Raw genomic sequence first — 17,539 nt, forward strand, 5'->3', positions numbered from 1 at the left:
CCCTAGCTGCTGCTACCTCGTTGGTTGGTTGTAGCTGAGTTAAACTGTCTCACAGTCTGCAATGCACAGTTTGAAGAACTTGTTTAACCTGCAGTCTCACAAAGGCCTCTCTGCCACCCATATCCATACCAGACTTGTCAACTGACAGTCTGGAGTCACTCATGTGACTCCCCGGCTGAATGCCACGGCAATTCCCCAAAACAGTTAGGGCGGGACATCCCCGGCCGAGGTTTAACTTCAACTTTTCCCTCTGCCCCTCATACTTGGGTCCCTTGCTGCCCGTGGCATTTATTTTCCGTGCGTGTCATTTGGCTCGGTAGTATACTACTCAGCTGCAACCAGCTATTGACTACTTACTATCTGCGACTGGCTGCAGTCATTGATACATGCGAACCAATCCGGAGGTGCCGCAACTAATGTGCTTTACCACATCTGGTTCTAGCCTACATGGCTTATCATCGACTTCGCTCCTCTGTCAGGTTTGAAGACCTGAAAATCCGGAGGTATGCCTTCCTGGCATACAATTGTCTTGAATTCTGCCATCTACCTTGCAGATGGCGCTGCCTGGCACTCTTACTCTGTATTCATGAAGATCCATCGCTTTATCCAGCGGCAAAAAGTGACACTGATCACAGGTTACACGAAAATCGTATTCCAAGCTGATTGGACACCTAGATGGTCGATCTGTCTGTGTTGTATCTGCAAAATTATACCCGATGCAGGAAGGTTCTGTAGGGTCAGATAAGTACTGTAAGTTCGTATACAGTGTGACTTAGCACACAAGCATAAATTGTGTGGCTAGTCTTCCAGCTCTCTTATCAATCATCATGAATTCGAGTCAATAGGAGAGTGCAGTGTAGTTGTTAGCGTGGATTAATACAATCAAGTAGGGTAGAAATAGCAAGTAAGGACAAGGTTAAAGCGAGCACCATGTTTTGCTCAAACGCCACGCACAACTGTATCTGCCCGCCATTGTGGGGTCTCCCAATGGAGTCGCCGAAGCCGTAAAGTCGGCTTCCGTACTGTGATTTGTCTCCTTGATTCCCTTGCACGAGTTATCCCTAGACCATAATTGACTAAAATGTCTTCTGCCGAATAATGCCCCATGATGAGGGATATCCGCATGGCGAGAACCGTTCTTGACCGGTCTAGCTAGCCCACCATTTTTCTTCGCGGTTTCCCTTCGCCCGCTTTCTTTTTCTTTTTCTACAAAGTAGCTCACTTCCTTTCCTCTTATCTTCGTGCCTCATATTTCGTCTAATGTCTTTGGATTTGCTTTTCTCTACTTAACTTGTCCACTGCTGGGGCTCGGTGAATTTTAGCCACAGTATGGCTTTTACATCTGCCATACACACCGGGAGGCATTCCCCCACAATCAGCCCTCAAGGACTAGGCGCAGAGCGTAAAGAAGCCGCTATGGAACGCTCCGAGAAGGACGCTGTTGTTCGTGACAGTGAAGAAGTACTCGAAGATGATTCCAAGAAGCTTGCCTACGACCATACGCATCGCAAGCTGAAGCCCAGACATATCCAGCTCATCGGTATCGGTGGCACAGTCGGGACCGTGTTGTACGTCCAGATTGGTAAGGCACTGATAGAAGGTGGTCCTGCCAGTCTCTTCATCGCATTTATTGTCTGGTTAGTCATGCCCTTACCATTCCCTTCCATTGTCTTTCGTTGTTCCCTCACGGTGCTGCAATTCTCATCTTGTGAGCTGTCTCAAAGGGTCTCGTTCATAGGTAAGTTTCTTGAGTCGGAAGCACAAAGTACAAGAACCTGCTTTCGGCCAATCATCAGCAGCTACAAGGATGTTGGTGAACATCAGATACCCCATGCACTATGCGTAGATCAAGCAGTGTCAACTGCTTCCTTGTTCCTGACGTGTGCTTCACCCTAGAGACAGCAGAATTCCGGGATTGTCTGGCCTTACCTTATGCATATTGCTGCTAAATATATGGAATCTTATACCTCGTTGATATAGGTCCGCTGTCATTCTATGTATAACTGTTTGTACGGATTCCCTTACCCTGCGATCTTGAAGCCCTCCCAATTCTCTTCATGCCGCTAGCGACACCAAAGCTGCCATTTGCGACCTGTGCGATTTACCTGCATGTCCCAAAGCGCCGGATTTCCAATGGCCTCTCTGATTCCTTCGCAACAACTTGGCCCGCGGACTTGTTCCCTTTGAAGTAGCATTCCACTAAGATAAGATCTATGTTAGGCTTGGCTGAGATGGTCACATATTTGCCCATCTCCTCGCCCTTTATCCGCTTTGCAACTCGATATGTTGACGAGGCCTTTGGCGTCGCTGCCGGTTACAACTTCTTCATCTTTCAAGCCGCAATGGTGCCATTTGAAGTTACAGCGTGTAACTTGATTATCACCTACTGGAGCGATGCCGTCCCTGTCGCCGCAATCATTGTAATTGTGCTTGTGCTCTTCGGGTATGTTATGCTCTGGGTTGAAGCATACTTCATGTACAACTTGGAGCAGTGCAAGCTAACAAGTATCAGGCTACTCAACATCTTTGCAGTGAAGTGGTATGGCGAAGCCGAATTCTGGCTTTCCCTGAGCAAGGTCTTGCTTAGTGTGGGCCTGATTTTCTTCACATTTATTGTGATGCTCGGAGGCAACCCTCTCGGCGATCGCTTTGGATTCCGCTACTGGAAGAACCCCGGGGCTTTTGCCGAATACTACAAGACTGGAGATCTGGGCCGATGGCTCGGGTTCCTTGCTTGCCTCATCCAAGCCAGTTTCACGATTGCCGGTCCAGACTACGTCTCTATGGCTGCCGGCGAAGCAGTCAACCCTCGCAAAATCTTGCCCAAAGCGTACAATGGCATCTTCTATCGACTCACCACCTTTTTCGTTCTTGGTGTGCTTTGCATCGGTATCTTGGTTCCCTACAATGATCCCGACCTGGCTGCTGCATATGAGCAAGACCTGCCTGGTGCAGCTGCATCACCGTATGTTGTCGCCATGGACCGGCTGAAAATCCCCATCCTGCCACACATCGTCAATGCCATGGTCCTCCTCGCTGCTTTCAGTGCCGGGAATAGTTACGTCTACTGCGCCAGCAGAAGTCTGTACGGTCTTGCTCTGGATGGCAAGGCCCCGCGCATTCTCACCAAATGTACAAAAACCGGTGTGCCGATATACTGCGTCTTGATTGTGTTCGTGTTTGCACTGTTGTCTTTCCTACAGGTCTCTAACGGTTCAGCTGTCGTGCTGAATTGGTTTGTTAATCTTGTGAGTCCCTTTCTACCCTCCGCTTCATCTACAGGAACTTACCACACTATAAATCAGGTTACTGCATCCCAACTGATCAACTTTTCCGTCATCACCTTCACCTACACCCGGTTCAGAAAAGCCCTCATGGCACAAGGTGTCCCTCGCGCGTCCCTCCCCTATCAGAGTCGTGGCCAGCCCTATGTCGCGTACATTGCCCTGGTCTCGACTTTCGTCATGACCTTCGTGGGCGGCTACACTGTCTTCCTACCCGGCAACTGGGACATTCCGACTTTCTTCTTCTCGTATACCATGATCGGGGTGTTTCCAGTTATCTACATGGGATGGAAGCTCTGGCATCGTACAAAGTTCCTGAGTCCCAAGGAAGTTGATATCGTCACTGGAGTAGAAGAAGTGGAAGTTTATACCAGGAATTATGTCGAGGAACCATCGAGGTAGGTCTACCTGGTATACTGATGGAGGTCAGAAAGCTAACGATCGCACACAGTAACGCTTTCACGAGATTCAACGATATGGTTTTCGGTTAGACCAGCATCATGAGACAACGTATAGAGAAAATTTGGGAGGCTTTTTGGATAGAAGTTCATATCTCGTTTCTTTCCATAGCAGATGATACCAGAAAAAGCTTTGAAGATAAACAATGAAATCGCTACAGCGTAATCCGAACCGAACAAATATCATACAATACACAAGTATATCCCACCCCTTCAAACATGATATAATACATCCCCCATCTCCAATCTCCACCTTCTATCATCTATCATCCATCTCCTACCACCCCAACCCACTCACCACAATCAACGACCGACACGAACTTGATCTTGATTTTAATTCCCCTCCCCCCTCTCCCTCTTCAACGCCTCCAACCGCATCTTATTCCTCTTCCCCAACACCCTCAGCGTATTCTTCTTCTCAATCTCCGTCATAGCCTCCCAATTCGAGATGCGCGATAACGTTCCATCCTGATTCACCACCACAGGACCCAAGTGATCCAATGCAACTGCTGATCCGTCCCCACTAACGTCGAGTTTCGTGGCTGATTCCGCGTCTGGGAGAGCGAGAATTGGCTTCTCCTTTTGGTCCTGTTCTTGTTGTTGGGTTTGTTGAGTTTGTTGTTGCTCGTTGGACGTGCTCATTGTGGAGTAGTGAGTGCTTTGCTGGCTTTGGTATTTATTATTGGGGATGGTGTTGTTGTAGAGGTGGATTGCTGAGCAGTGAGGGTGGAGAGGAAGGGTTGCTTGGTGGAGGAAGTGGCGCGGTGTGTGGTAGGTGCTTGTTGTTGTGGTTGTGGTGGTGGTGGTGAGTGTTGCGGATGCGGGTGCGATGCGGGCGGTCGTCGTGAGGAGGAGGTTGATGAGTGAGGCGCGGGTGAGGGTGGAGGACATGTACATTATATTCTTTTTCTTTTTATTTCTGTTGGTGGGTTGGTTGTGCTGGTGTGGGTGAGGTGAGGTGAGGGGGGCTTTGGTTGATTATGAGAAATTGAGAGGAAGGGTGATGATGTATTTGGCGAAATCTTGGGATGTGGAGTGAAGGCGGGCGGAGTCGAAAAGAGGATTCTAGAACGTTGGGTTTGTTTTGGGGTACGGATTGCCCACTAGATTGATTTTATTGGATTTTGTAAATTAAGCTGTGTTTTAATGCTATTATTGAGCTTATATATGGGTAATTATTTACTTTTCGTCTTGTCTTGTTGTCTTCGTGTAGCTTGTATCCGTCCCGATATAGATGTAGCGCCGAGCATTACCATATCTACAAGACTACTTATCCATCCATCACACGCTGATTATTAGCGGAACCACCAGTTCACCTGTCAATCAGATAAGTAAGAAAGAGTCATAGGCGCACACTTAAGCCAACTTACCGAAGCCGTCACCCCTGTTCCTACGCCCTTAATACTATGCCACCATCCCCGAGGAATGAACATACCATCTCCCGCTTCGAGATGTGCTTCATACCCGTCTAGCCCCGGCACGGCTTTCACCTCATCCCAGACAGCCTGCTCCAATAGTGTCCTTTCTTGACCCTGCATCATTTCGTCTCCTCGAATCGCAGCTGCCTCGCGACCTGCGCTCCGTCCAAGCTGCCGTCTCACGGCCCCGAACAGCTTCTGTCCATCGCCAGGCGACAATAGCCTCACTACCTTTTGTCCCGCGAGCTGGACGAACAGATTGGGATTCGGGTCCCGATGGAGAGGCGTGTACGTGGGCGGGTGTCCGATCCAAACGTTAGTGTCGTAAACGTCACCTTTTCCAGCCTGCGCTACTAATTCGGGTGTTGGAAAGTCATCACGTAGTACCTGCGGGAGATCGAGGAGTTGGCACTGCGCTAGATACAACCGAGCGGATTGTGTCTCGAGCGTCTCTGCTGTACGAATCCAGTCAAGGAACAGGCTCAGCGGCGCATGAAATTGTTGAAAGGTGAGCCCGTCTGCACCTGTCTCGGCGGTACCGTCGGAGGATGGCTGTGTGAGTTCTAGCGGAACGAAGGCGTCGGCCCCGTGCTGGGCAAGGTATGTCGTATTCAGTTGAGATACATTGGGGTCGGTCGGAGCAGGCTGGAACCAACGCTCAAAGGCAGGGAAATCGCGAAAGGAGCCCCGTGGGAGGATTGTAGGACGTTCCGGAGTGAAGTAATTTGTGCGGAAGGCGTCTATGTCGACATCGTTGAGGGTATCTAGGGGGCGATATGGACGGGACGTCGTGGAGGTAAAGCAGCGATGTTGGCGTGGTTGGTTTGAAGAGAACCGGAGGGTGACGGACGGCAGACGATGCCAAACCCTGAGGTTATTGTTGGGCAGACATTGTTGGAGCCTCATTCAGAAGACCAAGTGTTCAGTCATCCAGAGAAGTGGGTTGGGAAAGCTCCGTTTCCACTGTTCAGTGCTGCTTGGATTGCTGCTGCACGTGCGGTTTGACAAGGTGCAGATCGGGGAATTTCCGCCCCGGCTGGGATTGACCAGTTGCCGGTCAGCCTAGGGATTGCCCTTGGTAGCTCTTCATCCTATCCTTCATTTCAATTTACTGATGACTTCATCTAATATATCTCTTAGATAGGTTTACCTATAAAATATCAGGGAAAGCCCTAACTAGTGGATTTGTCAACAGTACAAGCAAGGGCTGATAAGGATGCCATGTCAGCTGGTGCTGGAGATAAACCATGGACAGAACTCGCTCGGTCATTTTACCTCGACAACCCAATTGGAAATTAGACGGCAAACAACCGACCTGTCATTTGACCATCATCAGGATCAGCTACATTGTACTTGCCCACTTTCTGCTAGGAGTGTTTCCCATTAGCTTATAAGAATAAAAGCGCCGGACGTGAATCTCCTCGACGGCGATCCCTTCCCAGTCCGGCCATCTGGGGAAACGGAAACCCCGCGCGCCATCGAGCAAACGAAAGGAATCCCTCCGCACCGGTCGCTGCTCTCTTTCGCGCCAACAACCAATCGTCCCAACTTGATTTCCATCCAAAATGTCGTCGGAGTCGCCGCAGGTTGATATGGCACCACCCCAGCCAGATTCTGGCGACCAGAATGCCACCCCGGACGCTGATACCGCGAAGAGGAAAGCGGAACCGGCCAACGGAACTCATACTCGTTCCAAGCGGAATCGCTACATCTCCATCGCGTGGTATGATCCGGCTCGCTGCCATCCACCCATGTTGAACCCTCTTGTCACTGGCTTAGCATGTTTCCTCTTATCTGTTAGCTGATTAACCCTGTATTTCCCGTTTAGTAACGAATGCAAGAGGCGGAAGATCAAATGCAATGGCCAGGTCCCCTGCCAACGCTGTGGACACCTTAACCTCGAATGTCAGTCAGCTTATCGCTGTAGCTCCGTGATACACATGGCAAACGCGACTTACCATCTCCATAGGTCGATATGCCCCAAACTGCTGTAACAACAACTTTAAGGATTCCGAGTACGTCGATCATTACATCGTGCCTGCTCTTTTTCCCCCCAGTATGTTATCAGGACCCTCAGCTAACCAGTGCTCCACCACCAGGGAGTTCCGGTCGATGACAGACCAAATCAAGACATTACAAGATCAGGTAAATAGTCTTTTTACCAATCTTAAAGATCTTCGGTCGCAAAGATCGTCCATCGACTCTCCAAACTTCGACGCCTTCTCTCGTGATGGCTCGCAGTCGGTGTTCACGCCTATGCAAGCCCCGTTGAGCAAACCACGCATAAGACATCCCCGGTTCCAGGGGCCTACCAGCTCTGCTTTTAACTTCGATGTCGCAAGGTCTAGTCTACAGAATATGGGCATCGCTCCGCCAGAGGAAGTCATACCAGACGATTTGACCACGGCCCAGGTCACACCGGCTGGCTCTCCTCCCCATGTGGGCCCGTCGTTCCTCACGATGCACCCCACCAAGGATCCGATATGGTCCATCAAGCGAGATGAAGCTCTGCGTCTGTGTCGTGTCTATGAAGAGGAGATTGGTATCATGTACCCGCTAGTAGACATAGACCAGATCGCCCAGCAAGTGAACCTGCTATACACGTTCATGGAGTCAGCGATACGCACTGGGTTTGCGCAACGGGGGTTGCCTGGTGCTGATGGTCTTACGGATGACAGCACGGTTCTCTTGAAGATGATACTTGCTATAACACTAATCGTGGAGGGGGGCGGCCAAAGCGAGCTCGGACAGCGGTTGTATCTGAGCGTGAAGCCAATAGCTGAATCCAAACTCTGGGATACGCTCGACATCAAGACAATCCAGATATATGGCATGATTGTAGGTATATCACTTTGTACTTTGGGTTTGCGCTAACACCTTGAAAAACAGGCAACTTTCCATTTTCACATGGACGATGATGCCATGGCTTATCGCATCATCGGCCTGGCCGCACGGATGTGTCTTGAGATGGGTCTGCATCGGCGCGATGCCCTGAACAAGATGTTTCCTGATGAAGAACAATGGCCAGCCGTGGTGAAGACTTTCTGGACAATCTACAGTCTGGATCGGCGGTGGAGTCTCGGGACAGGGCTGCCTTTCAACATTCAGGATGAAGACATCGACCCTAACCTCCCGGAACCGGTGAGCTATATCATTCATAAAGTCTTTATTGGTCAGCTGCTTATTTCCCTTTAGGATGCTTCATTGCCGTATCTGAAATCAATGATATCATACAATCGCATTAGCTCGAAGATCTGGTATTCCGGGCTGGGCTCTGAGGGTGCAACGGACATACGTCGGGATGAGATAGGTTATCTAGATTACCAGATCCTGCAGTGGTATAAGCAGGTCCCGGATGCCCTAAAATTCTATCCAATCGAGTCTCCAAAGAATGGTCATGTGGAATCGACGAATCGGGGCCTAAGGCGACTAAGGGTTCTACTGTATCTCCGCATGAATCAGCTCCGAATCCTCATCTACCGCCCCGTCCTCCACTCCGCCGCAAGTATTGCCGAGGATAAGAGCCATGCTCAGACGGTGGTGGATGTCGCAAAAGACACTATCCGCGTGCTCACTCGACTCAATCAGACATCCGACATTTACCGCAGCCAACAGATCACCTTCAACTACTTCCTCGTGGCTGCTTTGGCGGTCATCTTCCTTGCTGTCTGCCATGCACCGACAGAGTTCAACCGACAGGTGCGGGACGAGTTCTACATGGCACTGAACTTGATCAGCGGGTTCAGCACAAAGTCCTACGTGTCGAAGCGACTCTGGAAGGCCATCAAAGGCCTCCGAAAGATTGGCGAACGGCTGGGAGTGCTTATGCGGCCCTTTGGGTCTGACTCTAATGATCCCCATTCAAGTGCAGCGGTGGCCATGGCTGGGTTAGCAGGCCACCAGATTGAAGACTTGTCGGTGTATGGCCCGATGAATGGGATCGGCGAGCTTGGCAACAGCCCTCTCAACGGGCTGCAGATGAGCCATGAGCTCACGAATCTATTTGAGGCAGTAGGCGGGTTTGGGAACTTTATGGCTTCCGGGACACCGGCCGAGGGAATCAATGGGTTTGTAGGCCATGATGGTGAAATCCAGAACACGGGGGAGGGGCTCTCGGGAGTGCTTGGAGATGAAGGCGAATGGTCCCGGGTGATCCGAGATTTGTTCTAGAAGATGAGGCTATATCTACAGTCGCCAGGACTGTTCAAATCGTAGCATGAAGCGTCGTTATCCTGTATAACCATAGCTGTCCGATGTAAAGAAGTTGAAGAAACACTGAAGGGAGTCGAGGCTGGTCGGTCGCCACGTGACCGAGGGAGGGAAAGCCAGCGGCGGGTGACTTTCGGTCGCCAACCTCCTCCAAAGCCAATCCCAGAACATGTTCCACTTGTGAATCGCTGTTGGTGTGGCCACCCACCTTCTCTGCATCTGAAGACATCTGGTCTTTCTGTTGTCTATCTTTTGGGCCCCGACTCATCCCTCTGCCGTCGTCTAGCTGCCTTATCTATCGCTCCCTCTTCGTGTTTGAGCACCTTTCCCGACCGCCCCACGAACCTAATTTCGGAAGCCCCTCGACAACCTCCGTCGATCGATTCAGGAAGAGAGAGAAAGAGCCAGGGAGATTTGTGATCCATCCTTATCCACTATCATCTGGAAGGGTCAAATTTATCAATCTCTCTTAATGTCTTGTGGCCGTCAGTGATTCTGGGAGACATCGTTTGCTGAAGAGTCCCCCACCCAATTCAGTCGCGTTAACACACCCTCATCGCACAACAATCTGCCCGCCCGCTCGCCCGCCCGCACACTGTCATGACCGCGACATTCATCACAACTCTGTCATTCTATTAGCCCTACAGCGGACGTCATCTACAGTCCGATCATACCTTATCCATCCAATTCTTGCCTTCCTGCTACAGGAGGGCTCACGACTTCGGAACCTCGTACCAGATCCCATTGCATCTGGTGCAGGTTTAATCGGCGCTTCATCTCGCACGAGATATTTCGCAGTCGTTTCTCCCCCTAGCTCGGCAACGTGTCGAGAGAGATAGGTTCGGCGTTGGCCGACGGCCTAGACAGGCTGGATCTGAGTCAACTGTCTGAATCGACGCCCTCGTCGTCCGCGTCCGACTCCTTCGACATGTCGTCTTCGGAAGGGGCCCCGGAGTCCTGGATCTCCTCGTTCTGCTCGCTGATGGGTCATGAGTTCTTTGCGGAAGTGTCGGAGGACTTTATCGAAGATGACTTCAACCTGACGGGTCTGCAATCGCAGGTGCCTATGTACAAGGAGGCCTTGGAAATGATCCTGGACGTGGAACCCGAGGAGGACGAGGAAGATGAGGAAGAGGAGGAGGAAGAGGAGGACGAGGACGAGATTCTAGGAGATGAGAAGCCGCCAGGATACCGCAGGGCAGGGGAACGGCGGCATGCACGAGTCGCGAGTGATCTGAGCGACATCGAGAGCTCTGCCGAATTGCTTTACGGACTGATCCACCAGCGCTACATCACTTCACGGCCCGGTATCCAGCAGATGCTGGAGAAGTATGAGATGCAACATTTCGGTGTCTGCCCACGAGTCTATTGCAACGGATGCAAGGTTCTGCCTGTCGGACGTTCCGACACGCCTGGCCAAGAGACGGTCAAATTGTTCTGCCCTAGTTGCCAAGATCTCTACACTCCCCCGAACAGTCGGTTCCACTCGGTCGACGGAGCTTTCTTTGGAACTACCTTTGGTTGCCTGTTCTTTATGACCTTCCCAGACCTCGATATCGGACCCCGGCTGGACAGCTCCCTCGCCGCGTTATCACCGACCCGCTCCTCCTCCTTGACATCTTCTTCGATCAACAACCAAGTGGTACCGGATGTGCCTCCTCCCAACCAGCCTGTTGAGATCAACGGCGTGCGTACCGTCAACTTCAGCCCGGGTCTTGGACCGGGTCGGATCTACGAATCCCGAATCTATGGCTTCCGCGTGTCGGAACGCTCACGCTCAGGACCGCGCATGAAGTGGCTGCGGATGAAGCCTCTTGATGTACGGGAACTGGATGAGCTGGCACGGTACGAGGCGCTGCACGGGGAGGCTGATAATGCTGATAATGATGGGGACACGGAAATGGGGAGCGCCCCCGGCAGCGCACAGAGTGCCGCCATTGCGAAAAGGAAAAAGGCGCCCATGCGCAGACGGCGATACAATCCTAACCAGATGAGCATCAACGGAGCGGAGGCCGGATAACGGGTCGCCATTGTCTTTGTGCTTTTTCTGTTAGGATAGCTATTTGAGGGGTGTTTTACATCTCTCTTAATCCTTTCTGTTCTTTTTTTCATTTATATATTCTTATGCTCTTCATCTCTTCCATTGCCTGTCTGTGCTCCATCTACTGAAATATTTGGAATCATCACCCTCTATCTTCCTACCGCACTATCTCTTACTCGTGGCCATCACTATCTCCCGCAAAACCGATACACTACTTCTACCACGCTTGTCTATTGACCTTGTTCGCTTGAGTTCGCACTGTTCGTTTCAGCTCATGTTGTTGACCTGCATCGAGGCGTCGTTGAGTCGAGTTTCTTCGTCTTTGGCGTACAGATTCACGTTCGAATACAGTACAGAGGAGAATCATGGATAAAGTATGATTGTATGAATTGATGATGAGGTGCAGTAGAGTGCATTGATGTAGACTGCGCTGTGCAGTGATCAACATCGTAGCTCGTAATAACATACCTTCCCCATAAATGTACTCGGTCTGGTTCATCGATAGCAAACCACGAAGCCTGTGGCTCCTGTCCCCTCCATTGCCTATCCGGCAGATATCTTCATCTCCGACCTACACGCAATTGGCTATTGCATACCACACTCATACAATTCATGTAAATTAGGCGCCTATATTCTGGAGATCGAATACACGTATATCATACGTATGCACATGCCTACTCTCATTCCACCAGAATAGGCAGCTATATTCGATCCCATCTCAGACTACATTCATTCTATTCATCGTTGCCTAGCGTATAGAACACAGTAATGGCATCATATCAAATCAGGCATTACACTCAATTGTAGTTGTAATCAAACACCCTAATTTAGTAAGTAAGTATATAGAGAGATGACAAACTCATATCTGACTTGGCACTAACTCACTCCATAGATAAGCACATGCATAACTCGGCATTCTATCAAACATCCTGCAGCTAAATAGTGATTTTCTTTGTCTATGATAGGTACTTCCTATTCAGGAATAAGGTATACTTATGATAGAATACTACCCTAGCATCTCCGATGCAGCTAGTGAGTGGTGCTATAGAATATACGGAGTAGTATAGTATATATAAGAGCATGAAATATATGTTCTCCACCATCACGATCCTATATATAACGCCGAGATAGTAGGTAGGTACTAGATACCTGGGTCAGTAGTAGTTGTAGTAGTAGGCGTCTATATTCAGGAATATTATTGCCTAGAGTGACTACAACTTATGAACCTTATCAATCTAGTAGCTAGCAATTGTGATCGTACATGTGAAAGAAGTATCTCATGCCCCAGGCACAATAACACAATAGGCATCCAACATCTACTACACTATCGCTAGCCATTTCCTGTTCAAGCTATCCCATCACAACATATTACCAAATCTCCTCAAATAAATTAATAAGAGACATGATGGAAAACGGCTAGGCACCTACCAAAGATAGCAGAACGAAAGGATCGCAGGATCACACGTGGTATTTCTCAAAGTCCCACAGAACGATTAGCATGATAATAATAAGCAGGAGTCTAGAATGGCACCATCTCATCTAGTAGTTATCTAGTTAAGGAGTATTCATCCGGTCCGGCCGACCGACCGACCGACCGACCGGTTGAGCGTAATCTTCAGACCCTGGACGGGTAAATCGAAAAACAAAATATGAGAAAAAAAAAAGGGAAATTAAAGTGATGACCTGACCTGACTGACTGACTCCCTCCGATCGGAGTCGGAGGGTCGTTCTGTCCGTCCGATGCATAATATACTCAGTTAGTATTGTAGCTATCATTGTATTTGTAATGCGGGTTTACGGACCCCCTTCGTGGCGTTAACATGAGATAGTATACTACTTAGTATAGTAATAAAATATACGATGAGAACTTTAATATATTCTGTACTTACTGCGAATTAGGCGTCCAACTGATAACTAATCTGTATGGAGTAGTAAGTGGTCTAGTTAGACCATCATAATTAGTTACTTGCCTTGAAGGATTCATTAGTTAACTATTGTGTGTGTTTGTGTGTGTGCCATGAGTGCGTGAGTCATGAGGCCCCCATCCAGCTTTCAACAGACAAGGCATCCAGCCAGCCTTACGACCAATCAACAAGCCTCTCCCATCTTCCTCTTCCCCCCAGATACTGATAATAAATTACTGTACGAAGAGAAATACATTATGGGGATGAAGGAACCGGATTTCACCGATGTCCATTCAGCTTGTCCGACTCCGTATCTGCATACTACACTACTGCCAGTGTATGTATGTGTGTCCATCCATTAATTTATTTCCTCTTGAGCCTCCTGGTGTCACTCATGCATGACGAAGTCCACGCCCCCTAACCAATGTAGTCCTCTGGCAGGTGAGGTGAGGGGGAAAAGGGAAGATGGGCTTTCAGCCTATACGAGATGGGATGCATTCTTTCCTTTTCCCCTCACCCCTCACTCACTCCACCCACCCAGTCACTGCGTCTCGTCTCGTCTCGTCTCGTCTCAACTTGTCTTGACTATACTAGACTGAATTGTTTTCTCCCTTCGGAAATCCCTGGCGTCCGAGCCGTTCGGGCTTCTGATGTATTCTGTTGCCCATCGCGCATCCCTCGTGCAACTCTAGCCTGGTTGCTGCAACGCTAAGAGATGGGGGGTGGATAATCCTGGTCCTGGTCATTCTGAGCCTCCTCTTCATCCCATCTCTACCTCCTTGATATTGGTAAATCTAAAAATGATGAATACGATACGTAGACTTCGCCGCAGTTAGTGATTGCGATAGATGATGCCCTTGGATGGTTGGTGCCAGCGAAACATTCCCTCCGTTTCTGAATGTTGTACAAGACTAAAAATCAAACATTGGGGGGGGGGGGATGAAAAGCGGTATGGGAAGGGATAGTATACATCACATCGCATTCAAATAATTTAGATTTAGATTTATAATCGAAAGAGCAGTAACAGTAACGTTCCTTTAACTCCGTGACAGAAGCCAGCCTTGTGTGGCTGCAGTAGACTCGTAAATTTGAGCCTTGTTCAACTATACTACTATCCTATCTATCTATCTATCTATGCATCTAACGTCTGCCACGCTGTCTGTCTGTCTGTCTGTCTGTCTTTCGGGCATGGTCTGGTTCTAGTTCTAATTCTACCTAAGGCGTGCAGCGGAGCAAACGTAGATTTAAATTTACATTTAAATTTGATTTGGCTTTGGATTTTCTGCGGCTGTAACTGTTGCATAACTCAGCGTTGCATTCGAATTTATTTCTTTTTATTCCTTTTCTTTTATTTTTTTAGTTTTCCTGCTATCGCCACTCATATGTATCTCTGTGGTATACAAACAAAGAATGGAGGGGATGAGGAATTGTATCCTGACCATACAGCTTTACTTCCGGGCAATTACCGGCCAGCCAGCCGCATCTTAACCCTTAAGGTGAGCACATCATGTGGACAGTAAAGTAAGTACTGATTTGCATGGCAAATAAGAACTGAATCTGGTAGGTACAATGCTTAACGCTAGGGGTTTGAATTTGACAGAGACTGATTGATAGACAGACAGCTATAAAAGGGATTAGTTTGCATCGGGGTTGTCCGATGCAAGAAGTATGTATGTAGTATGTAGTATGTAGTATGTGTGTATTGGGTGCTTGCTGGTAGTTGTAGCAGCAAGGCTACTGATTTATTTTCATTATTTCTTTCTCAGAGGCGCAAAGAGAAATTCGTTATTCGGAGCAAAATGGTGTATAATCTACTAGTAACCCTGCAGAAGCCAAGGAAATCAGATATCTTGGTACAAAGTATATCCTGTCCCCCGTGTAGGGTGTAGGTAGATGGGCGGGCCGCTACGGAGTACATTGAAGGCTTAAAATGATTAAAGTACTTACATACTGTCAGATGTATAACTAATGGCTGATTAGTAAATCACCTAACATTGATTGATAATCTGAGCTAGGATCTATCTCTAAGTAGAAATCGAGATGCCAGTATTAGTGTCACCTCACTGTTCTCCAAAGGTACTCACTCACCCACTCGATCCAAGCTCCATATGCAGTAAATAATAACTAAAACCAAGACAAAGACAAAGACACCAGCAAGCGGGTCAAGTCAAAATTCTCTAGACTCGAGAGACATCTCAGAACCAGTCATCGAAGCACACTCCTTACAACCCTGTAGGACAAGTACCACGTCATGCCGGGAGCTGTGGAGGCGCAGCAGCAGTAGCAGCACACATGTTCGTAACTTTCTCTCTCCCTTCCCTTCTTGATCTTCTTCCTGCTGCCGTTTTTTTTTTTTGCGAGCGAGGCAGCATAAAGCAGAGCCCCACTAAGTACGAAGTACATTCTTAGAAACGAAAAGGGAACAATTTTACCTTATTTATTACTCATTCATGTACTAACCAAATAAGGAAGGGAGAGCGACGTGCCGGTCGGGCCAACATCGATCTCCCGCCCATATTTCCACATTCCAGCCTTTTTCCTAATTTCCCTTCCCTTCCCCTTCCCCTTCCCGCCCGTCGTTCGTACATCACTTTAGTAGTTAGTTAGTTAGTTAGTTAAGGTATGGAGTACGGAGTACTCCATAGTTGGCGACTGACTGATCTGATTGACGGGCCACAGCGGCACCACTCATCTACCAAAAGGGAAAAAGTAAAAAGACTGCGGGTTGGCCGGAAGCGGGTTCGACGGGCACGCCGCGTTGTCGCAGGGACAGGGTTCTGGCCCTGGCGTTTTGGGGGGGGCATGCAGTGCACACTTACACACTCATTCCCTAGCGGGACCCAATCATCGTATTTAGGTAGTTAGTTACTCTCTCTCTCTCCCTTCCCTTAGTGCAGTAAGTACTTACTTACCGACTCGTTCTCGCGTACGTCGTGAGCTAATAAGTTAGTTAACTTTCTCTCAGCTGAATCAAACACTGCCCTCAAAACAGACAGACGGACAAACAAGGGAGAGAAGGGGAAGGGCAGAGAGTAAACGCCTGGAACCTACTACCCAGCATATAGCAAGCAGCGTCTCGTAACACAAGAAAACAAGATCCTACGTAGGACGTATACTATCTCCTAATTCCTAAGTCCGAGATCCGAACGGATAACTCCGGTTTGGTTCGGGGGGGGGTTCTGGGTTTGGGGTTTGGGTTTCACTCGTTTAATGCTTGTTTGTTCAACCAAACTTACCTCATACCCTTCTCTTTTCCTCGCCTCTCCTCCTTAGTTACCATCTAGAATGCTTACTTTATATTCATGGAAATATAGAAAGAGAAAATAGTAGCGGCTTTCTGGAAAGCCAAAAAGAAGTGTCTTTAAGTGAGACAGAGACCCAGTCAACTTATCTAGCTGGGGGCCAGTCTAGGTAGCCAGCCTATGGTCCCTGATTTAGTTAGTGTTGGTCTAGTACTAAGTAGATAAGTGGTTTGAGACAGGCGGCGTATCGCCGGGAATTTTCAATCCTTCGTTTAGAGCAGTTAGTTCAACTACTAAGTATGGATGGATGGGGCCCGCGGGTCCGAACAATGAACAGAGAGAGCAAACAGAGCACAGTGGAGTAGTGGTAGAAAGAGAGCCTCGCGGTTCAACTCGATACGTAGCTTCATAGTAGAATGGCTAGTTAGCTAGGGTATAGGTTACCTACCCAACCAGGTAACTAAGTTGCGAAATGGTCCCAAGGCTGTGTAGGCTCTTAAGTTAAGTAACTGTTTGTAAGTAGTAGTATGTATGGTATGCACGATGAACAAATCTCGCAAACCTGTTACTAAAAACCCAAGTAAGTACGAAGTAGTCACTTAGGTACTGCGGCCCCCAAAACGGTGTGATTTGAATTGATTGAGTTTCTGTGCCGAGGCATACATCCCAATTCGATTTACTTATTCAAACTTACTGTGCATATTTGAGTTGTTCAATTGCCGAGGATGTAACTAACTTTGACTGAAGAAGCCCGTGTATGTTTTCTTTTCTTTTTCATCAATAAGTAAGTCAACAGTTAGATAGAGCAGGACCGTGTATGCACAAACGGACACGGAAATCAAAAACACCGTCGGGATCTTCTCATACCCCGACTCGACTCGACTGCCTAACTACCTACTTACTTACTAATCTACCTGATTGAGCCAAGGTACACTAACATGGCTAGCTAGCTAGCTGGTATTTAGCTAGCAACAGTGGGTGTG

The 17,539-nt window shown here is 48.6% G+C and overlaps 7 protein-coding genes across 7 annotated transcripts; 5 read left to right on the top strand and 2 right to left on the bottom strand.

The window, feature by feature from the left end:
• The first annotated feature begins 128 nt into the window (after window positions 1–128).
• On the top strand, window positions 129–838 carry BO88DRAFT_110194 (uncharacterized protein). Its single transcript, XM_025701265.1, has one exon. The coding sequence runs from the start codon at window positions 506–508 to the stop codon at window positions 743–745; it is 240 nt and encodes a 79-aa protein (XP_025567784.1). The 5' UTR covers window positions 129–505; the 3' UTR covers window positions 746–838.
• Window positions 839–1,061: 223 nt separating this feature from the next.
• On the top strand, window positions 1,062–1,960 carry BO88DRAFT_401569 (uncharacterized protein). Its single transcript, XM_025705875.1, has one exon. It carries the CDS (start codon window positions 1,330–1,332, stop codon window positions 1,894–1,896), a length of 567 nt encoding a protein of 188 aa, XP_025567785.1. The 5' UTR covers window positions 1,062–1,329; the 3' UTR covers window positions 1,897–1,960.
• A 47-nt stretch (window positions 1,961–2,007) lies between these two features.
• BO88DRAFT_401570 (putative general amino acid permease (Agp2)) lies at window positions 2,008–3,924 on the top strand. The gene is made up of 3 exons (XM_025705876.1): window positions 2,008–2,443; window positions 2,513–3,682; window positions 3,736–3,924. The coding sequence occupies exons 1-3, from the start codon at window positions 2,232–2,234 to the stop codon at window positions 3,773–3,775; spliced, it is 1,422 nt and encodes a 473-aa protein (XP_025567786.1). The 5' UTR covers window positions 2,008–2,231; the 3' UTR covers window positions 3,776–3,924.
• BO88DRAFT_401571 (uncharacterized protein) lies at window positions 3,824–4,844 on the bottom strand. The gene has a single exon (XM_025705877.1). It carries the CDS (start codon window positions 4,637–4,639, stop codon window positions 4,076–4,078), a length of 564 nt encoding a protein of 187 aa, XP_025567787.1. The 5' UTR covers window positions 4,640–4,844; the 3' UTR covers window positions 3,824–4,075.
• A 36-nt stretch (window positions 4,845–4,880) lies between these two features.
• On the bottom strand, window positions 4,881–6,248 carry BO88DRAFT_357996 (putative JmjC domain protein). Its single transcript, XM_025703777.1, has 2 exons — window positions 5,113–6,248; window positions 4,881–5,058 (listed from the first exon to the last, which is right to left on the bottom strand). The coding sequence occupies exons 1-2, from the start codon at window positions 6,064–6,066 to the stop codon at window positions 5,038–5,040; spliced, it is 975 nt and encodes a 324-aa protein (XP_025567788.1). The 5' UTR covers window positions 6,067–6,248; the 3' UTR covers window positions 4,881–5,037.
• A 216-nt stretch (window positions 6,249–6,464) lies between these two features.
• Window positions 6,465–9,425, top strand: BO88DRAFT_401574 (transcription factor domain-containing protein). The gene is made up of 7 exons (XM_025705878.1): window positions 6,465–6,509; window positions 6,564–6,883; window positions 6,989–7,065; window positions 7,130–7,175; window positions 7,260–7,998; window positions 8,050–8,301; window positions 8,356–9,425. The coding sequence occupies exons 2-7, from the start codon at window positions 6,726–6,728 to the stop codon at window positions 9,328–9,330; spliced, it is 2,247 nt and encodes a 748-aa protein (XP_025567789.1). The 5' UTR covers window positions 6,465–6,509; window positions 6,564–6,725; the 3' UTR covers window positions 9,331–9,425.
• Window positions 9,426–9,967: 542 nt separating this feature from the next.
• Window positions 9,968–11,508, top strand: BO88DRAFT_110201 (casein kinase II subunit beta). The gene has a single exon (XM_025701266.1). It carries the CDS (start codon window positions 10,298–10,300, stop codon window positions 11,387–11,389), a length of 1,092 nt encoding a protein of 363 aa, XP_025567790.1. The 5' UTR covers window positions 9,968–10,297; the 3' UTR covers window positions 11,390–11,508.
• The last annotated feature ends 6,031 nt before the right edge of the window (window positions 11,509–17,539 follow it).

Source organism: Aspergillus vadensis, assembly GCF_003184925.1.
Source record: "Aspergillus vadensis CBS 113365 unplaced genomic scaffold BO88scaffold_2, whole genome shotgun sequence".
Lineage (NCBI taxonomy): Eukaryota > Fungi > Ascomycota > Eurotiomycetes > Eurotiales > Aspergillaceae > Aspergillus > Aspergillus vadensis.

Coding starts and splice junctions, on each gene's coding strand:
- BO88DRAFT_110194 (XM_025701265.1), top strand. CDS start 506: ATGCCTTCCTGGCATACAATTGTCTTGAATTCTGCCATCTACCTTGCA.
- BO88DRAFT_401569 (XM_025705875.1), top strand. CDS start 1,330: ATGGCTTTTACATCTGCCATACACACCGGGAGGCATTCCCCCACAATC.
- BO88DRAFT_401570 (XM_025705876.1), top strand. CDS start 2,232: ATGGTCACATATTTGCCCATCTCCTCGCCCTTTATCCGCTTTGCAACT. Junction 2,444..2,512: donor ATTGTGCTTGTGCTCTTCGG/GTATGTTATGCT, acceptor AACAAGTATCAG/GCTACTCAACATCTTTGCAG. Junction 3,683..3,735: donor TATGTCGAGGAACCATCGAG/GTAGGTCTACCT, acceptor GATCGCACACAG/TAACGCTTTCACGAGATTCA.
- BO88DRAFT_401571 (XM_025705877.1), bottom strand. CDS start 4,639: ATGTACATGTCCTCCACCCTCACCCGCGCCTCACTCATCAACCTCCTC.
- BO88DRAFT_357996 (XM_025703777.1), bottom strand. CDS start 6,066: ATGAGGCTCCAACAATGTCTGCCCAACAATAACCTCAGGGTTTGGCAT. Junction 5,059..5,112: donor GAACAGGGGTGACGGCTTCG/GTAAGTTGGCTT, acceptor TCTGATTGACAG/GTGAACTGGTGGTTCCGCTA.
- BO88DRAFT_401574 (XM_025705878.1), top strand. CDS start 6,726: ATGTCGTCGGAGTCGCCGCAGGTTGATATGGCACCACCCCAGCCAGAT. Junction 6,884..6,988: donor CGCTACATCTCCATCGCGTG/GTATGATCCGGC, acceptor TTTCCCGTTTAG/TAACGAATGCAAGAGGCGGA. Junction 7,066..7,129: donor TGGACACCTTAACCTCGAAT/GTCAGTCAGCTT, acceptor CCATCTCCATAG/GTCGATATGCCCCAAACTGC.
- BO88DRAFT_110201 (XM_025701266.1), top strand. CDS start 10,298: ATGTCGTCTTCGGAAGGGGCCCCGGAGTCCTGGATCTCCTCGTTCTGC.